At 37.1% G+C, this 22,228-nt stretch overlaps 1 protein-coding gene across 1 annotated transcript; it reads right to left on the reverse strand.

The window, feature by feature from the left end:
• Positions 1-11,863: 11,863 nt before the first annotated feature.
• On the reverse strand, positions 11,864-20,367 carry LOC143877584 (monocopper oxidase-like protein SKU5). Its single transcript, XM_077379731.1, has 9 exons — positions 20,035-20,367; positions 19,205-19,314; positions 18,826-19,096; positions 18,302-18,440; positions 16,364-16,730; positions 15,543-15,908; positions 15,362-15,440; positions 12,335-12,534; positions 11,864-12,254 (listed from the first exon to the last, which is right to left on the reverse strand). The coding sequence occupies exons 1-9, from the start codon at positions 20,173-20,175 to the stop codon at positions 12,155-12,157; spliced, it is 1,773 nt and encodes a 590-aa protein (XP_077235846.1). The 5' UTR covers positions 20,176-20,367; the 3' UTR covers positions 11,864-12,154.
• Positions 20,368-22,228: the final 1,861 nt, after the last annotated feature.

Consider the following 22,228-nt stretch of genomic DNA (forward strand, 5'->3'; position numbering starts at 1 on the left):
GGATGTTTTAAAAATATTTTTAGGGCCCTATTTTTATTTTAAAATATGTGAAAAGGTGTTTTTATTCAAAAGACACCTGTTTAATAAAAGGGTATTTTGATAATTCAAAAGGCATTTGTTTTAAATGAGAGGGTGCTTTCATGTTTTTTCATTTTCTATAAAAAGAGGCTTAAGGTTTCATTTCTCAAGTAATTAATCTCTTAGAATAGTCTAGGGTCTCCAAATTTGTGTTCTTCACTGTCCCTTTCTGTTCTATCTAAGTGCGGGCATACTGGGCCCTATTGAACTTGGGGTGAAGCCCTTGATCATAGTTGTAGGCACTGTATCCTCTGAACTGTATTTCCTAGTAGCCACCTGCATAATCAGAGAAACAAAAGTCTTTAAGGGAAAGCCTTAATTGACTTGTCTTGCCTAATTCCTATTTCTATTCATCATTAGAATTTCATCTAGTGTTTCCTACTTTGATCTTTTGTATCTCCATAATTTGATCATTCATTATATTAAATCGTCCCAACAATATAACAAATAGAGATTCTCTTGTAGAGAAATTTTTACAAAACAATCTCTTAGGGATTGCATGAGTACAATAGGAAATAGCTGCCTATGTTTCTATTGTTGTAAAGTATGATTTAGATATATAGGAGATCTGTTATATTGTCAATACATCCCCTGAAAACATAACTGCCCATAACAGACAATAAGCTTGTCCAACAACTCGGAGAATCGCTGACTGGTAAGACCTTTCGTCATAATATAAACACTTGGATCTTCAGTAGGGATACACACGACGTCCCGTTCAAAATGAAATTCAATCTCCACATACTTTGCCCAAACATGGAACGCAAGATTATCTGAGAGGTAGACTACACCAATATTTTCACTACAAATCATTGTGATCTTGTGGGGGATAAGGCCAAACTCTCCGAGAAGATATTGTACCCAAATCATTTCAGCACAGCATTGGAAACTCCACTGTCAACCCCCGCCTCCACTCGGTTCTGGGTCGATATCCTACACTCCTCGGTTTTGTTTTCCAGCAGTACCACCATGCCCGACCCACCCTTCAGGGCACCTCCTCTTGGAGATGCTGAAAACATGTCTACACATGGAGAGGGAGAGTCCACATATATAGCCCATAAACTTTCTCTCCCTTACAGATGTGGATCTTACAATCCACCCCTCTTGGGGTCAGCGTCCTCGCTGGCACACCGTATGGTGGGAAAACATGGCTATGAAACCATTCTGTCATTACCCATCACTGTGTAAATATTGTCCATATCTAGCTCTCCTACCCTCCCGGGTTTTTTTCTCCAGCAGCTACCGTGCCCGACCTACGCCGTTGGGTGCCACCCCTTGGAGATGATGAAAACATGTCTACACAGGGAGAGGGAGAGTCCACAAATATAGCCCGGAAACTCTCTCCCTTTCCGATGTGGGATCTTATATCCACTGTATTCTGCGCTAGATTGAGCCTCTTATGTTTGATCGAATCATTGTAGCTTGCTTCTTGGAACTCCATGAAATTAAATTGTTACCAAGAAAGACACAATAGTCACTTATGAAGTTTTTACTGTCAAGGCAGTCGACCCAATCAACATCGGTGTATGCATGAAGGAAAATAGATGAACAAGGCTGGAGAAAGAGACATATCATAGTGTGTTTTAGATCCCGAAGATTTCATTTGAATAAAGATCAATATCTTCGGATGGATCATGTAAGTTTTGACACACATTTATTCATAACAAAGGCTATATTAGGTCTTGGGATTGTTAAGAATTGTATAGTTCCAACAATGCTTCAATATTCGATTGTATCATAAAGGGAAGATCCTAAAAATAGAGATAACTTGCAATTGGAAGCAAATGCAATTACCGTTGGTTTGATTCCATCCATATGGTACATAGAAGAAGATCAAAAGTATACTTTTCGTAGGAGAGAAATATTCCATGAGAGTTCCATTGAGCCTCAATTTCAAGGAATAAATTATAGGAATTCGGTAAATCAAAATTAATGTGCATTAGAATGTGAAGTGTCCATGTACTCTTCTAGGTTACTTTTTTAATGGTAAAATATTATCTTCAAGGTTACTTAAGATGTATTGAAAAGAAAAGTCTTTTTATGTTCCCTAGTGCTCATTATGTTAGATTAGTTTATCCAAGAGTCTTTTGAGGAGTTTTATGTAGTTGATTTATTATCTAAAAGTCCCATGAGAACTACAACCAAAGTGATTAATGTAGTTGGGAATCTTAGGAGTTATCTCTCTCTCTCTCTCTCTCTCTCTCTCTCTCTCTCTCTCTCTCTCTCTCTCTCTCTCTCTCTCTCTTTCTCTCTCTCTCTCTCTCTCTCTCTCTCTCTATATATATATATATATATATATATATATATGTATATATATATATATATATATGTGTGTGTGTGTGTGTGTGTGTGTGTGTGTGTGGGAGCAAATAGAGTAACATTTGGTTTGATTCCATCCATATGGTATGTAGAAGAAGATGACAAATATACTTTTTGTGGGAGAGAAAGAATCAAACAATCCATGAGAGTTTCATTGAGCTTCAATTTCAAGGAATAAACTATAGGAATTCGGTAAATCAAAATTAATGTGTATTAGAAAGTGAAGTATCCTTGTAGTCTTCTAGGTTACTTATGATGCATTGAAAAGAAAAGAAAAGTCTTTGAATGTTCCTAGAGTTCATTGTGTTAGACTAGATTATCAGAGAGTCTTTTGAGGATTTTTTCATAATTGGTTGAACCGTTGAACTATCTAGGTCTCACGGGAACTACAGCCAAAGTGAATAATGGAGATAGGAATCTTAGGCGTTATTTATGTCTAGATATACGTGTGTGTGTGTGTGTGGTGGTGGTGGTGGTGGGGGAGGGGGGGGGGGAGAGGAATTTGCTAGGGACTTTCGCAAGAAGGCATGTCGGGGTCAGCTATTTGCATGAGAGAGCAGCCACAGATGAATTAAATGAATAAGACAAAGTTTGCTGAAAAGGAGCCTGCGTGGCTGCTTTCTTGTGCCACAGCCGGCCACAAAATGCCTTTATGTGAAAGTCCGAAGCAAATCTCCACACACACGCACACATGTAGAGTTCAAGAAAAAAAAGGGAGGAACACATGTAGTATAGAATTATCTTGTAAGTTATTGTATATAAGTCTATATTTTGGTGTCTTTTTTTTTAGTGAAGCTCTATGGGGGCCCCTTGTCCGTGTGTATCTCTCTAGCTCCTTCATATAGTTCATGCATTACAAAGTTCTATATTTTCACAGGGATCCATTCCATTGGGGACAACAAAGTTCATGGCATCTTGCTTGATTGTATTAAGGGCACACTTTGCTCGCTACTTTTTCAAACACACCACACTTTATTATGTAGATTTTGTAGGAGAAGATGGTGTCGGTGCATTAAAGTTATATCTCTGTTTTCACTTGAAAAGAGAATCGCGTAATCTAATTGTAGTTTGACCCCTAAGCAAACATTAAAAGGAAAAAATATCACTAGAAGAATGGTGTCAATAGATAAAAATTATATCAATATATTCAGTTGGAAAGAGAAAATCACATAATCTAATTGTAATTTTACCCCTAAGAAAACAAAAAGAAGCAAAGATATCACTACTTTTCATCTTCTGATGAAAGGATCTAATAGGCAACACTTTCCTTAAATTAGAGAGCATTAAGTAGACGAGAGAATTTCCACTCCGGAAACATGTATGAGCTCGATCATAGACTCAATGAACAAGTTTGCTAGCTAAAGCTGTAGGCTGAAAAGAGACTTTATTTGAATGTCATCCCAAGGAAGTTTAGGGTGCATTTATACACTGTCATATGCTAAGGTGGTGATAATTAAGAACGAACCAAAACTGATGTGATGTCTCATAATGGGTCAAGCATATATGACACCACCAAGAACCTAAAGTTACTCGAATCAACTATATTAGTAAGAAGTACTAGAACATGGTAGCTTCTGTAGGCAGTATTGTAGACCCTCTTTTTCATATGATTTAATATCCTTATATCATTCCATAGGTGGTACTTCTCTCTCTTGACAATAGGGGCTGCCGAATTGCCTAGGGCCTGTTTGGCTGTACATTTTGGGGGACATTATTACTAATATTTACTAGTAAAGTATGGTGTCATGTGACTTTTGGTAGACAAAAGGAGCCCCCAAAACCCCAGACGACTACTTACACACTATTCTACTTGCTAGTCCCTTGTCTGTTGAGGTGGCAAATTTTTACTCTACTAGTAAAAAAGGGTAGTTTTTCTTATAGTAGAGTTGTGGAATCTCTCTCTCTCTCTCTCTCTCTCTCTCTCTCTCTCTCTCTCTACTATACAAGGAGACTATTAGGAGGCTACTAACCCACCCTTGACAACCAAAGACAACATCAGTTCACCAGTACTCGCTAAGAGACTACTACACCACTACTCTACTAGTTGACTACTTATCCACTACTATTAGGATGCAGGTGTGCATCCAAACAGACACTTAGATGCACTCAAGCAAGACTGCAAGTATAGCTTCTCTTTTATTTTATTGTGTGCTTCAAATCCTAGTTAAGGATAAGCTATGGTTTGTAAACACAGACACGAGTGTCACGTGTCGACACGGACATGGAGTGTCAGACACAACAAACCCCCAAAATTTAGAAACGGAGACACAGCTAAAATAGAAATTATATAATCATGATTTGTCGATACAGATTCATGTATTAGTTAAAGATCGAGCATAACTATGATCTAAAACAAGCATAACAATGCATTATTATTGGAAGAATAACGAGATCAAATAACGGACCCATAGCCCCCATCAATTTAATCTAGTTCTCTTCCGTCTCCAATAAGAGTTTCTTGAGGGTGTTATGTTTAGGGAAGGGGATATAACATCAAATATTAGTTAAAGAAGAGCAAAGAGAAGAGTTAATAATAAAAGAGGGAAATACAATATTCAATAATAAAACAGAATGTCACACTTGACAGTACAAAAATGTGTCTACACGCTGGCATTAACACTCCTCGCATTACATTTAAAAATGTCCAAAGGAGTGTCGACACCTGTGGACATGCATATCGTGTCGGACACGGCATGACAAGTGTGTCAGCAATAACTTCAAAGTGTGGGCTCAATCATAAAGGATAAGCCTCTCAAGTCTAAATTACCGCCAATCACAACAAGGAGATTATTGTGAAATCTCCTTGTTGTTTTGTGGCCTTTCTGCAAGCTTTTTTTGTTGTTGAGATCCTCATAACCTATTGGGAATATATATTCTCAATGGAATCAGATCTCTTTGTAATATCATTGTTTCTTGCATATAAATAAAACTCTCCTCTCATACCCACGGTATTGGGAGCTTCACCGGAATCTTCAAGCTTATCGATTTTAGGTAATATTAGACTACCAAAGTTTGAACTAGCATTGTTTTATGTTTCCGTATGTATTTTCATGGAAACATCAATGTGAGATCCCATATAAAAAGCGTGGAAAAGTTGGTGTGCTATATATGTGACCTTCTCCCTCAACTATGTAGACGTGTTTTCAGCATCTCCAAGGCGTGAGGCCTTGTGGGGTCGGTCGGGCACGGTAGTGCTGCTTGAAAATAAAACCAGAGAGGTGGGGCCGGGTCGTCACAAAAATGGTATTAGAGCGGGTCTTTTCTCTTTTCTCATTCATTGGTTTTGTTTGTGATGGACTCGCCATAAATAAGGCCAAAGCGAGCAATCCCCACAAAACGCATCTATTAGTTAAGGGGGCGTCCCCCAAGTACGGTGTGCCAGTGAGTACGTTGGGCCCCAAGGTGGGTGAATTTTGAGATCCCACATCGAAAAGGGAAGAAAAGTTGATGGGCTAATATATGTCGACTCTCTCCCTCAACTGTGTAGACACGTTTTCAACATCCTGCCTGCGAGATGGGTCGGGCACGATAGTGATATGGGAAAACAAACCCAGGGAGGGTAGGAGACCAACCGGACAATATTTATACAGTGGAGTCGGGTCATCACAGCTTTATCAACAACTCATCTTCCTCTACTTTATCGACCGAAACAACCTCCCCATTCTAGGAAATGTACATCATGCTATTTCACTAATCACAAAACAAATTACCTATTTTGGAAGTCACAATTCCTCCCTATCCAAAAGACTCATGATCTTTGTCATCAGAGATATGCCATGTCCATCTCTCCATCTTCCTTGAGATGATCCCAACAAAACTCCAGTGATCAATCCAGCTACCCGAACTAGCAACGACAAGGTCAGCCTGCCTTAAGCTCACTCATTTCGCCTCTTATCAAGAGCCTAATTGCACAGTTGGTTGGTATCTCCACATCTCGATCCGTATGGAAAACATTAAATAAGTTGTTTGCCTAATACCTTCAAAATGCCAAGACATTGTCTGATGTTTGGTCATGTTTGGTAACTATGAAAAATTATTCCATGAAATATTTGTGGGCCTAAAATTGTGAGAGGGGCCGAGAAGGAATGACAGAGAGATTGAGTGGGCAAGAGTAGATATAGCATCAAAAATCCCTAAAAAAAAGTGAAAATAGAATACCTATTTATGATTGGTTTTTTGTAGTCCTGGTTTTTACGAGCTTTTCATGTGCCCCTACCCTCTCAAGTCTCCCCATCTCCAGCCCATATCTCACAACTGGCCCCACAAATATTCCATGAAATATTTTTTTTCGTGGTGGACAAAGATGGCCTTTATTTTTATCACTGGATCTTAAGCTCATGTAAATCTTCTCTATGTCAACATGTATTGGACTTGTACTAAGTCCGATGATAATGCCGGATATCTTGTTCTTCGGAGAGATAAAAGAGGAGAAAGAAAGAAAAAGAAAGAGTTCCATCGAAAGAAAGAAAAAGAAAGAGTTCCATCTTGTGAGTTGGATCCGTATGAGTATCAAGAAGACAAAAATGGATTTGGACTTACAGTGGTCCAAAGTCTAGCTAATGATATGAAGAGTTGCTTCTAAAAGAGGGCTTCTAGATGTGGACAATGGGTGGCCTGCATGAAGTAACTAAAAGACAAATGACTGTTGTCGGATGGTTTTCTAAGTGATATGTTTCTAATTTCTATTTTTCAGTGTTTACTGTAGATTCATTGAGAGGGCTGTGAAACATAAAAAACAACAGATAACCAACACTGTCAGTAGCAAATCTGTTCTTGGGAAGAGAGACCAAGACTGCTGCAAAATGTAAAAGGAGAAATTATTTTGCCTCATCAATCATCAAGATGTTGATGCAATGGAATCCTTAATATAATAATAGTGTTGTCTAAATTATATGAGACAATGAGACATAGCCTTGAGTCTAAGAATCTAAAAAGGGAAGGCCTTGACAACATCCTACTTTCTCAAAAAATATTTTGCTGAATGGGAAATGATATTTCTACATCCTTTTCTCACCATTTCCATCCACTTTGTTTGTCTTTTCCATGAAAATGACTATTTTTTTGCAAAATTTTTTGAGGTGGAAATGCTAGAAAACGAGTTGGAAATTGTTGAGAAAATCCGTCCGGCAAAATCAATCAGATCGTGTACAAAAGAAAAGGAAAGTAGAGATAAACCCAAATCACAAGATGAATACCAAAATTTTACGTGTTCGGCCAAGATGCCTACATTCCACAAGTGAAAACATGATCTTCAGTTTCCCAACAAAAATATCATTTCCTCTTATTTTGAAGACTTGATAATAGAGAAAACTAAACTCATATATATTCACATGATGAAAGAACAGAGGAGGAAGATATATTATAAAAAGCAATTACGGTTGCACCATTGTCTCTATTAGAAAAGGCAAATACTACTACTAACAAAATTTCAGTTTCGGTCAAAATTTCGGGGGTAACCGAAACCGAATTTTTTGCCGAAATTCGGTAAAGGCGCATGAAATGTCATTTTTTTGGGCCGAAATTTCGGTAATTTCAGCTGAAATTTGGTGAAGGAATAAAATAATAATTTTTTTTTTCCAAATTTCACCGAAATTGCCGAAATTTCTGAAATTTCGCCCAAAATTTGATAAGTTTCAGCCGTTTCGGTTTCGGTCAGTTTTGGACTCAAAATCAATTCTCAAATCCAAAACGAACAGGGCGTTGTTAGTACATAGTAACTCTTCACTAGGGCGCGACCTCAAGGTGTGCCCACTGCCGCATAGTACATTCCACCTTAGATGGATTGTGAACCATCCATTTTATTCAACTCAATAGCCTAAATTCAAGCGAGTCATGCAATTCTAGTGTGACTATTTTCTTTTGTGCAGTTAAGTATAAGCAACGGTTTACAGTGAAGGACAATAAAGACACATTATTAGGGGTCAGGATGACATGATTGGCATCATTTTTGGTCCATAGAGGATGCTAACCCGGGCCAATGAAAATTGATGGTTCAGATCAATATGAGTTGGTGGCACATCGTACAACAATGCGGTGGCACCCTATTGAAGCATTCCTCCTTAAGTACAATGATGGATTTGCTATACCTTTTCTTCATTTATGAGCTTACTGTTCTAAGTTTCTAACTGAAGGCCTCCTTCTCGGACACCTCTAAAAATTATCTGCATGTATTAATCCTGTATGCCAACGATTTTGAAGCTAAATATGATTATTTGGAAGAAAATAACTACGTCTGGGTCATTTTCACTATCACAATTGATACTCTGGGTAATTTTTTAGTCCCACGAGAGGACGTGTGTGTGAGAACAAGAACATTGATGAGATGACCTACATGGTCTTGGTCCCATCTCGAATGGAGACCCACATGCTTAAGATATAGACCATGTTTGGCCACTACGAAAAAAATATTCCATGGAATGTAGGTCCAGCTGTAAGAGATGGGCACCGTGGGAGCACGAAAAGCACCTAAACCCAAGGAAAATAAAAAATGAGTTCTAAATACTTACTTTCTTTTGGCCTCTCCCTCTCCTTCCTTCTTAGGCCGGCCTCTCGCACACAGTTGAGCCCACAAATATTCCATGGAATCATTTTTCACGGTTGCTAGAATACATGGCTTAAAGGACTACAAAATCTGACGGTTTAGCTTTTCTTGATTGGATCAAGAGCCTAGGATCACCCAATCAAGGTGTTCCCAACAACATTTGGCCGAAGATGCGGTTGGTATTCAAATTAACAGATCTGATCAAGTACACGAGGCTAAAGTGGGGCTTAATAGAGAAATTATATGGTGCAAGGCCTTACGACAATAAGGCCCTTGTACGGTGGAAGTACCAACCTTGATATTTGATCCAACAGCAGCTTCTAATATATACTTTTTCGGAAGGAGCTTACCCATCCCATTGTTTTTAGCATTTTTCAAATGAGAATTGAATAGCAAGATCATCCATCTTGATGAACGAAAATAACCATGATTCAGTGTTCACTTGGCATATGTGAATAATCACCTAGATGCTTAAGCGGGTCAGCACAGGGTGACCCAATTGCCACAGATCTGACGAACCAAGATCTCATTTGTAAGATCGAGGTGTAAAAAAATCAACGGCTTAAAGACATCTTACAGGACATCCTTCCCATCATGCTCGATCTGAGGGTCTAGAATCTTCGATTAGGGTGGAACCAAGGGCAATAGGATAAAATTATAATAACATTATTTGGAAATAATGACCATTTTTAAAGCATATTAGGCCCTTAATCAAGAGATTTAAACATCATACCTCAAATGAATGATCTGAGCTCAAACACCCATGACTAAATTTATCGACCACAGTCTTTCTGTCTTCTTTTTTACCCTTAAAACCCTTCCCCGGTTTAAATTAGCTAACTTTTTTGTAATTTTTCCACAACCGGAATCAAAAGTCCCTTCTTACGGTAGTTTTTCTTTCATCAAGACAATAGTAATGATTGTACACCCCTTTCACTTGCTGAGTAAAAGTCTCTAATCATGAGTGATAAGAAACATCTCACTTAGAGATATGCAAACAAAATTGAGGGGATGTAAAAGAAAATGAATGTTTAAATGTCTTGTTTGCAATCAGAGTGTACATAGAGTATCAACCAACTAAAGTACCATTTAAAGTGACACATTACTACATGGATCATTGTAAGAGGTGGGCTAGTCGTGTGACGAGAAGATGTCATCAATAGTTTCAACATAGTTGCAAGACTAGCCCACACCTGCTTCATTCGTATGACAGATTACGAGGTTTTTCATTTGAAGACTACATTTTGCTACAAGGAGTTCTTAGTTTAGGGTTTTAGAGCTTTCTACGAGTTCTTGCGTACTGAGTTCTTAGTTTAGGGTTTTAGAGCTTTCTAGGAGTTCTTGCGTACTGCCCACTTCTCTTTTACATCAGTGAAGGTTGTTGGAGAGCATCATGGGAATTAAGTGATTAGAAAAGTTGTAGTGGAACAGAGACCGATATCATATGCAGGGCTTGTGCATGGTAGTTATGAAAAACTAGAATATATACTTGGTTTTTGTTAAGGCTCAAGGACAGCCATTTTTTAGGTTTGAAAGGGAGTGCATCAGAGCCATTCTAACTGGTTCAACAGTGGCAGGGGGTGAGAAAAAAATAGATGGACACTTCACTGACTCCTTCTTGAGGGGTTAACTGTGAAAGTCTTGGAGGAATTTTGGCTGTTCAACAAAATAACTGAAAGGGAAATATTTTCCAGGATCTATTGCTTGAGAACTGATAATAGCAAAAATACAAAAGTAAAACCATTTGATGAGTACTTGAAGAAGTATAGGATATGTAGACAATAGACAAGATCATGCAGAGATGTCTACCATTTGTTTGGAAATAAACTTTTAGGCTGAGTGCCTTAAATGTTTATGGTTGTATATTCTTGGAACAAACAGAGCTGGAGAAAAGGTGCGTATGTAAATTGTTGTTGAATGAGATAGGGTGGCAATAGTTGGATCTCATTATCAGTAGAGCCACCAGCATGGTATTCCTAGATCTGGAAAGTCTTGGGTGATAATGCCTCAGGAAAGTGAAAAAAAAATGATTGACTAAGATGAGGGAATTGCAAGGGAGACAAAAGAAGAAATTTTGAAACACTGAAGTTTAATTCCATGTTGAGATGAGTTCTTAATGAGTGAAAAATCTCTGATAGAACTGCATAAACTGCAAATTCCTTGGAAGTCTTCGCTTGGAAAAGTATTGAATTCCTCACCTTTACTAAAATACTAATTCTGATAATTGTGATAGAAGCACAATGGATCAAAAGCCTCTAGAATTTTAACAAAAAAAAAAAACTGTAGTAATTTCTACTCAAAATATAAACACAAACTCATTCTTTATTCCAATTGATGCAAAATTGTCGCAAAATAAGTTGCTGACCATATAAGCCGCTGTCGTCGGATCACTTATCAAGGGCGGTACCTTTGTCGTACGGATATTATGAGCAGCAACAAACGAGTGCCATAAAATATCACGCATATAAATAGAGAAAAAAGGGCCTAGAAAGCTCTAAAACCCTAAACTAAGACAAATTTTGTTCTCTTTGGACCTAAAGACAAATTTTGGACCTAAAGGCTTTAGTCGCAAAATAAGTTGCTGACTACATTTTACTATTTATCCAGGTTAATTCCATTACAGAAGTGAGCAGTACGCAATGCCCTGCAGTTCCTCCTCCCTTTGAATGGTAAATATCATGAATCAAAATTACATTTTTTTTTTTAAAGGAATACATTTTGTTTTTTTATATTTATTCTGTGTTGTTATGTTTAATTTTCTGTATGGGTTTTGTATTATTAATTGTTAATAGATTCGTGAATTTGAGTAACTTTTATGAATCATTTTTTTGTTTGGCCGTCCCATGCAACGCACGTGTCTGCAACTAGTTAAAATGGAAAAGCAGATAAAAGCCAGCCATAGACAACTGAAAATGCACAATAATATCGCAGACTAAAGACAAAATTGGTATGAGCAGCCAAATAGAATTGAGAATGGTGAACCATAAGTACATAAATGTCAGGTAGAAAGAATGGTATATTCCCAATAACCCAAATTGAAGAAAATTGGGAAGCATTCTGAAACAAAGATTGAAAATGAACATGTTAAAAATCACTGAAAATTCATATGAACAGGACTTGGTTTGCACACCTAACACTTACAACCAAAAGGGACACAAGCAAGTCATGCTCCTCTCTAGAAAACCATCAGTAGAACATAAATAAATCCGATGCCTACTAGAAAACAGCAACTGCAAAGAACAGCATCAAAATGAACAACTTCATTCTTCCAACCATGACTGATAACGCTAAGGACTTCGAGTGGGGTGTTTGCACCCTGCAAATGTGAAATAAAGACCAAGGTAAGTCTAAGAATATTATTACTGTATTACCACATTGGAATTTTTGGTTACATACTTCTGCATATCTTTGAGTTTGCCGCAGAAGAAGGCATTATCTGGCATAGGCAATTCCGTTTTGTTGTTGACCTCTGGATTAACGACCCTTACATACACTTCCTGCCCAAGGTACCAAGTATCAAGATTTTCTACACGAATATTCCACACACCCACGTTGTCGAGAGAAACTAAGACTGCAGTCCACGCTCCAGGAAAGACCTGAACAGAAAAGATACAACATTGCTGAAAACAAAATTATGGAAATTGCTAGGACTTGACAAATAAAACCCAAACCTGCTTTAGTATTAACCGCAACACTCCCTACCATAAACACAAAACAACGGAAAATAAACAAGCAAATAGACATTTGTCGACACAAATATACATGTATGTGTGTGTCTATATATATATATATATATATATATATATATATATATATAGAGAGAGAGAGAGAGAGAGAGAGAAAAGTGTAGCTACACATACGTGTAGCTAACTTAGCTACACCGACGGCTTAAAATACAGTGGGCCCCACATTGTTTGGGTGATGCAAACCATTCATTTGATGGGCCCTCACATAGATAGGGTGTGCCCAAAAAATCAGCTCCATAGGATCATCCCAACCCTACGATTTGTGGAGGCAAAAATGGACGCGTAAAAACCTTCACAAATCTGTCCATTTTTGCCTCCACAGTTTGAAGGGTTGAGATCATCCAATGGAGCTGATTTTTTGGGCACACCCTATCAATGTGAGGTCCTATCAAATGAATGGTTTGGATCACCCAAATAATGTGGGCCCACTGTATTTTAAGCCGTCGGTGTAGCTAAGTTAGCTACATGTATGTGTAGCTTCACTTAACTCATATATATACATATAGACATCTATGTATATGTATATGTATCTCTCTCTCTCTCTCTACATAAATATATAATATATACATATATATATATGTAGACATCTATGTATATGTATATGTATATGTATCTCTCTCTCTCTCTCATAAATATAATATATATATATATATATATATATATATATGTATGTGGGTGGGTGGGTGGGTGGGCGTGGGGTACCATTGTTTAAGAATTCCTGAAGTCAATCATTGACTTGCCCGAGTCGACTTGGTTTTACCCTGGCTGAGTTCTCGTTCGAGTCCAATCTACACCTCCCTTGACTCCCAAATTAATGACAATTGACCATGATAATCACTGATTTGCCTAAGTTGGTTCGGTTTTATCTTGGCCGAGTTCTTGTCCATGTCCGAAAGCACTCATACATACAATATAAAGCATATATGTCATAACATTTTTTATTTGTGTTATTTTGCACTGCCCTAATTGTTTTATGATTTATATGTTAAGGAAGGTTACAATGAGAAGACCTTATCTTGGATACAATGTGAAGCACTGTTGCTGGGTCATTAGGCACATCCACATAACATCAGCATGATCTATCACGGTGGGCCGTTCCATGGAAATTCCATAACCCAGAATCCACATTGATGAACAATCTTGACCAATTGAGGAATTGCCATTCTCATATAGTCATATTATCAATCCTCTATTAGTTATTATATTTCATTTTGTATTTAGAAAACAGGGCTCATTGAATCCCAATAGAAATTAATACCAGTTTCTATGATACCTATTGGCTATCACTATAAACGACAATAAAATTATCTGGATTGCCAAGAGAAGAAGTTACGGATTTGGAAGGTGCAACAAATAACATTGTTCGAGAGCAAACTAACAGAGTTGTTCTATTATGTCACGGATTCTCAAACAAGGAACATGTGACTGATGGATGTAGCTAATCCAGTTATGAAGGGTAAAGCATTTAGATTGTGTCATGGAGGATATCCATCAAGAATCACCACATGTTCAGAGATACAAACTGAAATGATTTCAGAAGTTTCCATTTTGACCATATCAACAGAAATGCCACCACATTTTTCCTGTTCTCTTTTCTTTTTATAGTGATAAGATTCCAACATTTGCAGAACAATTACAGGTCGAATAGCAATGAATTTATACAATTTGTTCATTCTTTAAAACCCCAGAAACAAGGACATGATCAAGTGGTAGCATAAGATATAGATCAAATGAACAATCATATTGAAAAAAGGAAGGAAAACGGGTAAATTTTATGGTGAAAGACACAAATAATCGTGGATAAGCATGCATATTTACTTAAAACCATTTGCAAAGTTCTGAGGAAAATACCTAATTCCTATCATATCTACTGTGCAATATTTGGTACAAAGGATGGAATAACAGAATAAGTGACTAATTTTAGCCTCATTTTATCCTGTACCAAGGGAAAATGAATTATTGACTCTTATACAGTAGGATGGCATAACGTGAAAAGCATAATGTTCAAAACTCAGATAACTTATATTCCAATCAATTAGTGATCTTCTTAATAAGTTTAATAACTACATGTCTAAATAGTGAAATCAACCAATAAAAAAAGATCAAATTATTTGCATGTTTTAGATACGCATGAGAATCCACAATCTGTTTCAATTTAAACAATGTATGGTGAGTTTTGATATAGTTTTAAATGCAAAATCCGATAATCAGATCAGCTCATACGGTTCCATTGGAATAGCATATACACAAGGGAAGATTATTTGTGTAGTTGTTAATTACACCATAGAAGACACGCAGACTGAAAACTAAAACAGTGATATAAATATCATTTGTTATTGTTAGTGACACTGTAGAGAAACATAAATGAATTTTATTTCTTTTTTAATCAAGATGAACATGAAAAATAATCAACCTTTAGCAAAGATTAACGTAGTTTTCTTTATCCACCCAGAAATAGGAACAGTAAAAGGAAGTAGATCTGGCAGTAGATCTGTGGAACTACAAAAAAATTGCATACAGACAAGTACAAAGGTAGGGAGGAACCAAAATTGGTTTGCAACAAACTCTCAACTCTCAACAGATAAACAACAGAAATGACTGATGGACCAAACCTCATGGACAACCTAACACATCCGGAGGAAATGCCAAGAATATGAGAGGAATCCCATGTAAATACCTGTGTTGTGGAGCGGGCAACGCCATCCCATTTGTTATATGTTCCCCTGCTGTTCTCTGTCCACTCACCAAAATCCATCCTGCAATTAACCAAACTCTTACCAATTAGACCTACAAGCACAAACACAGGCACACACAGGCAAGCAATCGTAAACATTAGATAGAGTTTCACAAAATCCTACCCAACCACAAAAAATGCATATCCATCCATGTGGTAACTCTGAATTGTGGTGTCATTGTTCTGGAAAATGATTTCCATAAATCCCCTATATGTACCATTAATTACAGATGATCCAAGACTAGGTGGTCCAACAAGTGGTGTAGTGGGGAAATCAAGTGCATATATCCCCTTCAATTTGTACTGGTCAGCAAGTCTCATTGGTGTTTGAGGATTTACATAGGAGATCCCATTAAGGGTGGTTCGGCGTTTTCCATTAATAACCACTGGTGGCTTGTTTTTCAACACATATAATTGAGTCACATTGATCTGGCCATATTTAAAGGAACCTTGCGGGTTAGGGCGAGCAGCACCAGCAGAAACGTTCCACCTGATAAATTTATGGACAGCTCACAAATCAGACAGATAAATAAAGATTACAAGCTTTGAATGTGCTATTTTTAACTAGTTCTTAACAAAAAGGAAATATGAAACTCAAGTTTCCACCAATGAAATGTCTCTTTCATTATAATTACTTAAACAACACAAGCAAAACAGAAGATAATTGGGATGAGAAACACGATACAATTTCAGATTATAAAGTACCAAATTTTGGTCTGGTGTGCTTGACAAGTTTTAAGACATGCCGCCAAGCAAAAGCTCCTTGATTAGTATAACATGGACTTGGTTGATATATCCATTAGGGCCAATCTAAGCACAAAAAGCTCAAGAGAGGGGAAAGGGGAAAGCGACGACGACAAAAAAATGACTAAGAAGAACAAAAATCTATAATAAAGCATAACCATGCTCAAACATCTAAAACTGCATTAAACATTCTGAACAAACCTGATAGATCTAGCTTGATTCATTGAAAATGACTTGTCATAAAAATCATTTGGTGGATCTGGTAGAGGACCAGCTGCCTTTCCTTTGGAATTTGAATAGTGCAAGATGGCAACACCCGTAACTCTGGTCCAAAGTGTTTCATTCACAAACCTAGCACTTGCAACAATATAGTAATCACTACTTGCGTTCTGATCCATGGTAACCAAGAAAGAATAGGATTGCCCAACATGAATATCTAGGTTAGTGTAGTTCTGTTGCGATGTGTATGATCCTTCTGTCTCCACAAGAAGCAGGTTATGGTTCTGGATTCTGAAGTTCAAACTGGTGGAGATACCAACATTGTGAACACGGATGCGATATGTTTTACCTGTATCACATCCAAGCCATCAACTTGTGCATTAGCATTTTTCCTGTATAGCCAAGGCACCCTTTGATAGTATTTAGGAGCCCATCGATTTAATAAATATCATGTGCTAACAATGAAACTAGTACATGTATCCCATCATTACTTAATCGTGGACACTATCCCCATGCTATGAGCTACCTTAGCATGTTATTAGCATGACCAAGTGGTACATCATGGTTACAACCACTATGGTCAGGCATAACTCAAAATTCAAAATAAAGTAATTGGTCTGATGTGTGTATCTCTGTGTTTAAGTTTGTTTGTGATGAAAACATACACATGTGTTTTTCTCCCGCACCAGGCATGCAGGCATAATTTCAACAAATTTCTTCAAAAGATAAATCATCTATACTATTATATAAAGAGGAAAAATCAAATGCACGCTCCTCTTGCCTTTCTGTTCTGCATCCGTCAATTGTTCAAAACAAACAAACACACGCTACTCTCAAAAATCTCCTAATAAGAAGAAAAATGGATATGGTCAAGAATACTAAGTGTTTTTTTCTTTATTCGAGTGATAGGAAATTGTATTAGAAAGAAGCTAAGTACAAGAAAGGGGAGAATCCCCACGACCGAGGTGGAAAATACAAAGAGCATTTATTTTTATTTTTTTGAAAATACAAAGAACATGGCCACATAAGGAAAATAACCAATACAATAAACGTTCGGAATGGAAAAAAACAAAAGTCTCCAAACAGTTTCTACCAACTCCAACCCATGCCAACCTATCAATAAACAATGATACGGTATTCATCTTATCAAAAGAAAAATACATGATGAACAAGTATATCTTTTGAATATTTACCTTAGTAAAAGAAATGATATGATATTTCTCTATCTTTTTGTATTTTTTAAAAATAAATCAATAAGCGTTGTGCGTGTTACCATTCAAAAAAAATGCATTGTGAGTGTGTTTCAGATTTTTTTAAAGTTGAAGGTGTATATAAAAAGTAAAATTAAACAGATAACAAAATCAATAAAAAAATCCCGCATCGAACCAAGAAAGTCAAAAAAAAAAAATATTACTTTAGATTTATTGCAAAATAGAGAAGAAAAAATGGAATTAAAACAAAGAGCCAATAATAAGCAATGAATATTAAAATATAATTGTAGAAGTTTTGATATTTTCCAAAATATTGTATATGTATTTTGTCTATTTTTAGAGGTTTTAGTATTTGTTTCTTGTATAATTGAGATGCTATCATCTTGGGACACTTGACTTTGATGGATTTTTCTTTTTATTTCTTTTTTTATTTCATGCAATGTGCATGCCTTTTTACTAGTTTTATAAAAACAAAACTACTAACTAAAACATAGACCCATGCACATATTTCAAAAGCATTGAGAACACGAGCATGCCAGCACATCTTGAAGTGTTTTGCATGAACCAGATGCACAGAAATGCATGTCCAAACAAACAATCTGCATAACACCGACTACAAGTATATACAGGACTACCACCATACACATATATTCAATTCACATGGCTCAACACCCATTTAGCCATTTAACACTTTTATTATAAATATTACCTGGGTGGACGTTGATAGACTCATAATCGATACCATCTGGAACAAGTGTATGATTATACTGATAAGGTCCCTTTCCATTCATGAGTACTCCATCTGGCATGCCGAGGTCTTTACCATCATCAAGGGCCATCCTCAGAGCCTACAACCCCAAGCAAATAATGTCAGACTGTACTCGATATCTGTAGTCTGTCTTCTTATCATGAACAGGTCTAGCCTAAATAGATCACAATCAAGGTTTCAAAACTCAAACCAGAATAGGTACATGAAGCCTAATCTAAGTTGACTCAAAACACAGCTGAGTACTCAATCAAGACTTTGAAGTCAAAAACTTATGCTGTTGAATGATATTTTTAAGCTCTTTGAGTACTCAGCCAAATTTTCCAAGCGGTTGAACAAGTTATCTCAGGTTTAATAGAAAGCGAGAAAACTAAAACCAAGTTGTCGAGGTCAAGTCGACTCACTGAATTTTTCAAGTACTCAACTACAATTCTAAGCCTTAATCCCAATTGAGTAAGAACACTGACCGTATGATTTCTATTGTACCAGTCGCCGATCATAAGGGTGATATCTCCATCCGGCGTTCCAAAAGGCACAGAAATAATCGCCCGATTATTTACAATGATGCCCCCATAGCCTCCTGCTGCTCTTTGGAAATTGAGTGAAGGGAAGTAAAAGAAGCTCCCAATCTGATCCTTCACCTGAAACTGATATGTCCAATTCCAACCACTGGGGATTGGGCAATTTGTGCCAAGAACTCCATCTTCCCAAGAATTGCGACGGTGTTGAATACCATTCCTATGATAAAAACAACAAGAATTTCAAAAACCCATAAGATCAGATATTCTCACGTTCTACCACATTAGACTAATATACATTCAGCAGTTTTAAGCAGATTAAACTGACCATGTGATAAGTGCATCCTCACCCAAACTGTTAAGGACATTGACGACAAGATTATCATTGGTAGTCACATTAACAATGGGACCAGGGAACTGTCCGTTAATCGCTATCACCTAAGATCCAAAAAACGGAAACAAGAATAAATCACTTTCGAAATAATGAACAAAAAAAAATTGATTCTCAAAATACATTATACATGACCTGTACATCTCCAGATCTGAAGCAGTCAGGATAGAAAGTAATTTTCAAATTACAAGGAAAAAATTACACATTCTAACGAGTGATAACGACTTCATTACAAGTAAACAAGAAAAATGCCATATCTCACATCAGGAGAAAGGGCTTACAAAGGCATTCTGTTCTTCAAAAAAGCACCTTTAGACTTAAAATGCAGATTATCAAAACAATATTTTACAAGCTAAAACTTAGATTCTTAAGCTAAAATCTGGATTTTAAATGATTGAGAGCTTACACACCTTATTTACTCATTTAAAAGCCTGGATTTTACAATCCTGGATTATAAAATCCATGTATCCAAACAACGATCAGAGATTAAATAGATCTATAGCAGAAAAGCTTGTTTCGCTGATCTAGAGCAAGAGAAAAACAAAATGTCTCGAAAAAAGAAGATCAGTTGGCGAAGATCTAACAAAATAGCGTGAAAATAGCAAAAAAAAAGAGCTTGCATCTACTTCAAATGCTGCATTGTATCTATACTTCAAAGCTCCCTCTCTAGATCGGGACTATACGATTCTACTCAAAGATAACAGAGATCAAAAGAACAGAGAGAGAGAGAGAGAGAGAGAGAGAGAGAGAGATTTAGGGCAAAGAACCTGTTGTTTAACGCCCAAAGGAGCGGCTGTGATGTAAGAGAGTTCCCAATCGAACGGTATAAAGGGATCTCCAGCTAAACAGAGGCCAAATAGCAGAGAAATGTCGAACAAAAGTGCCGATAAAGATCTCAACAACGCCATTTATCGATTTTCGGAGCCAAAATATAGGATTAGGGCAAATTTTCCGACCGTTCTTCCTTTTACATGATCTGAGTGAGAGAGATGGAGAGAGGAAATGCAGTTTTGAAATAAAAGAACACGCTGTACTGGTACTTTCTCTAGTCTCTACTAGGGTTAGTTGGTTTTTCTTTGTTTGTAGAGAGAGAGAGAGGGGGGGGGTTAGCTGTCCGTCATGTGAAAGGCAGAATAGGAGAGAGAGTGAGAGTGAATTGGTAGGGGCCACAACACTAATTTCTTTCAACGTCCCTTAAAACTTCCTGACCGCCACATGCAAGGTGGGCGGGCCCCTTCTACGTCGTTTCAGGTTCTTTAACGTGTAACAGGGGTGCGAATCATCCTGCGGGGGGTGCAAATTTATCATTTTCATAAATAAAATATTTCTGGAAATTTAAACGGCTTAGCTGTTTTCCACGGTTTCTCGAAGACGCGTACAAGCCGTAAAACCAACCTATACGCGCAGAACACGGTTTCTCTCTAGCATATTTATCACTACTCTTTTCACACTTACAAGGGCTGTCCCAGGGGTAAAACGGGGGCTCCGAATTCATTTTCTCAATAAATAGTCCGAAAAAATGAGAGATATCATTTTAGTAATAAAAGTAGATATTGTGAGTACTAGGATAGACAAATACGTACGTATAAATTGAACAGAGTGAAATGAGAAACACGGTTTTCGAGGAAAGTCAGAGTCAGGAAACCGTTGCCACTTGCCAATGTAATGTATAAACTAGTGAAAAAGAGTAACTCACTCTTCATTTTCTCTCCATACGAGAAACTTTTATGGGAAATGATACATTCACCCCTTTTTGTCACTCAGGGTAGTTATAAATCATGGTTTGAAATTTCGGTTTCGGCAGCTAAACCAAAATTTTGGTCGAAATTAGTTAAAGACACTAAAAATGTCGGTTTTTGGGGCCGACATTTCGGCTGAAATTTAGTAAATGAATAAAAAATTAATATTTTTCCCCAAATTTCGTCGAAATTGACGAAATTTCCAAATTTTCAAATCCCAACTGAAATTCGGTATGTTTGGTCAATTTCAGTTTCGGAACGTTTCGGGGACCGAAATCTGAAATTTCAGACCAAAATTTAAAACCATGGTCATAATTCATAAATATACTAGAGTTTCCAGGGGGGACCAAAATTTAAAACCATGATCATAATTCATAAGTATACTAGAGGTTGCTTGGCCAAGGAAGAAAAGGGGGTGAATATTTCACTTTCCAATTTTTATTTTGGAAAAGGGTAGTGATAAAATACTAGGAGAGGAACTTTTTTTAAAAGTTTGGTAAAGAAAAAAACATTTCCAGAATTTGTTGCCTTCCATTCTTTGATTACACATGACAAGGCTTAAGTTGAACAACGAGAGTTCAAATTTTACTTAAGAGAGACATCCCTTCAAATTTTACTTTTAAATAATCCATAACTATAATTTGATAGGGAAATGGATTTTAAAATGTTTTTCTCAACGGCTATCTATGGGCCTTGTAATATTTTAAAAGTAATTGCTGAGTATACTACATGGGAATAATTTGAGGCGAGAGTTGAGGATAGGGAGGGCCCACCCTAATATTTCGGGTGACAGCTCAGGGCTGAGTAAGCGTGCGTGCTTTGTGTTTCAAAATTTGAATTGATGTGGCCCCAAAAAGCAGATCTCTTATTTTACAGGAGCGGGAGGGGCCACCTGCTCCCAGAGTCCCAGCTTTTGCTAGCGTTTCCCACCTATAAACGGTCATTTTGTTCCATATATAGAAATTTTATACGGTGTGTGTGGCTGTTTCTCAGTGCTCACATGAATGAAATGAATAAGACAAAGTCTGCTGAAAATAGAGCCTGTGTAGCTGTTCTCTCCTGCAACAGTGACCCGTGAAATTTCTTCCCGCAAAATTTCCTAGCAAATCCCAATTTCATTTGTTGGTTTTTGAAATGGACGGCTTGGATATCAACCTATGGCGTAGGCCGTACATTACATTTTGAAAAATATTGGAATATATGGGCCTACACAGTATAAAAA

The sequence above is a fragment of the Tasmannia lanceolata genome, unplaced genomic scaffold (genome assembly GCF_043159265.1).
Source record: "Tasmannia lanceolata isolate RefF3 unplaced genomic scaffold, GAP_Taslan_0.1 ptg000002l, whole genome shotgun sequence".
NCBI classification, from domain to species: Eukaryota; Viridiplantae; Streptophyta; class Magnoliopsida; order Canellales; family Winteraceae; genus Tasmannia; species Tasmannia lanceolata.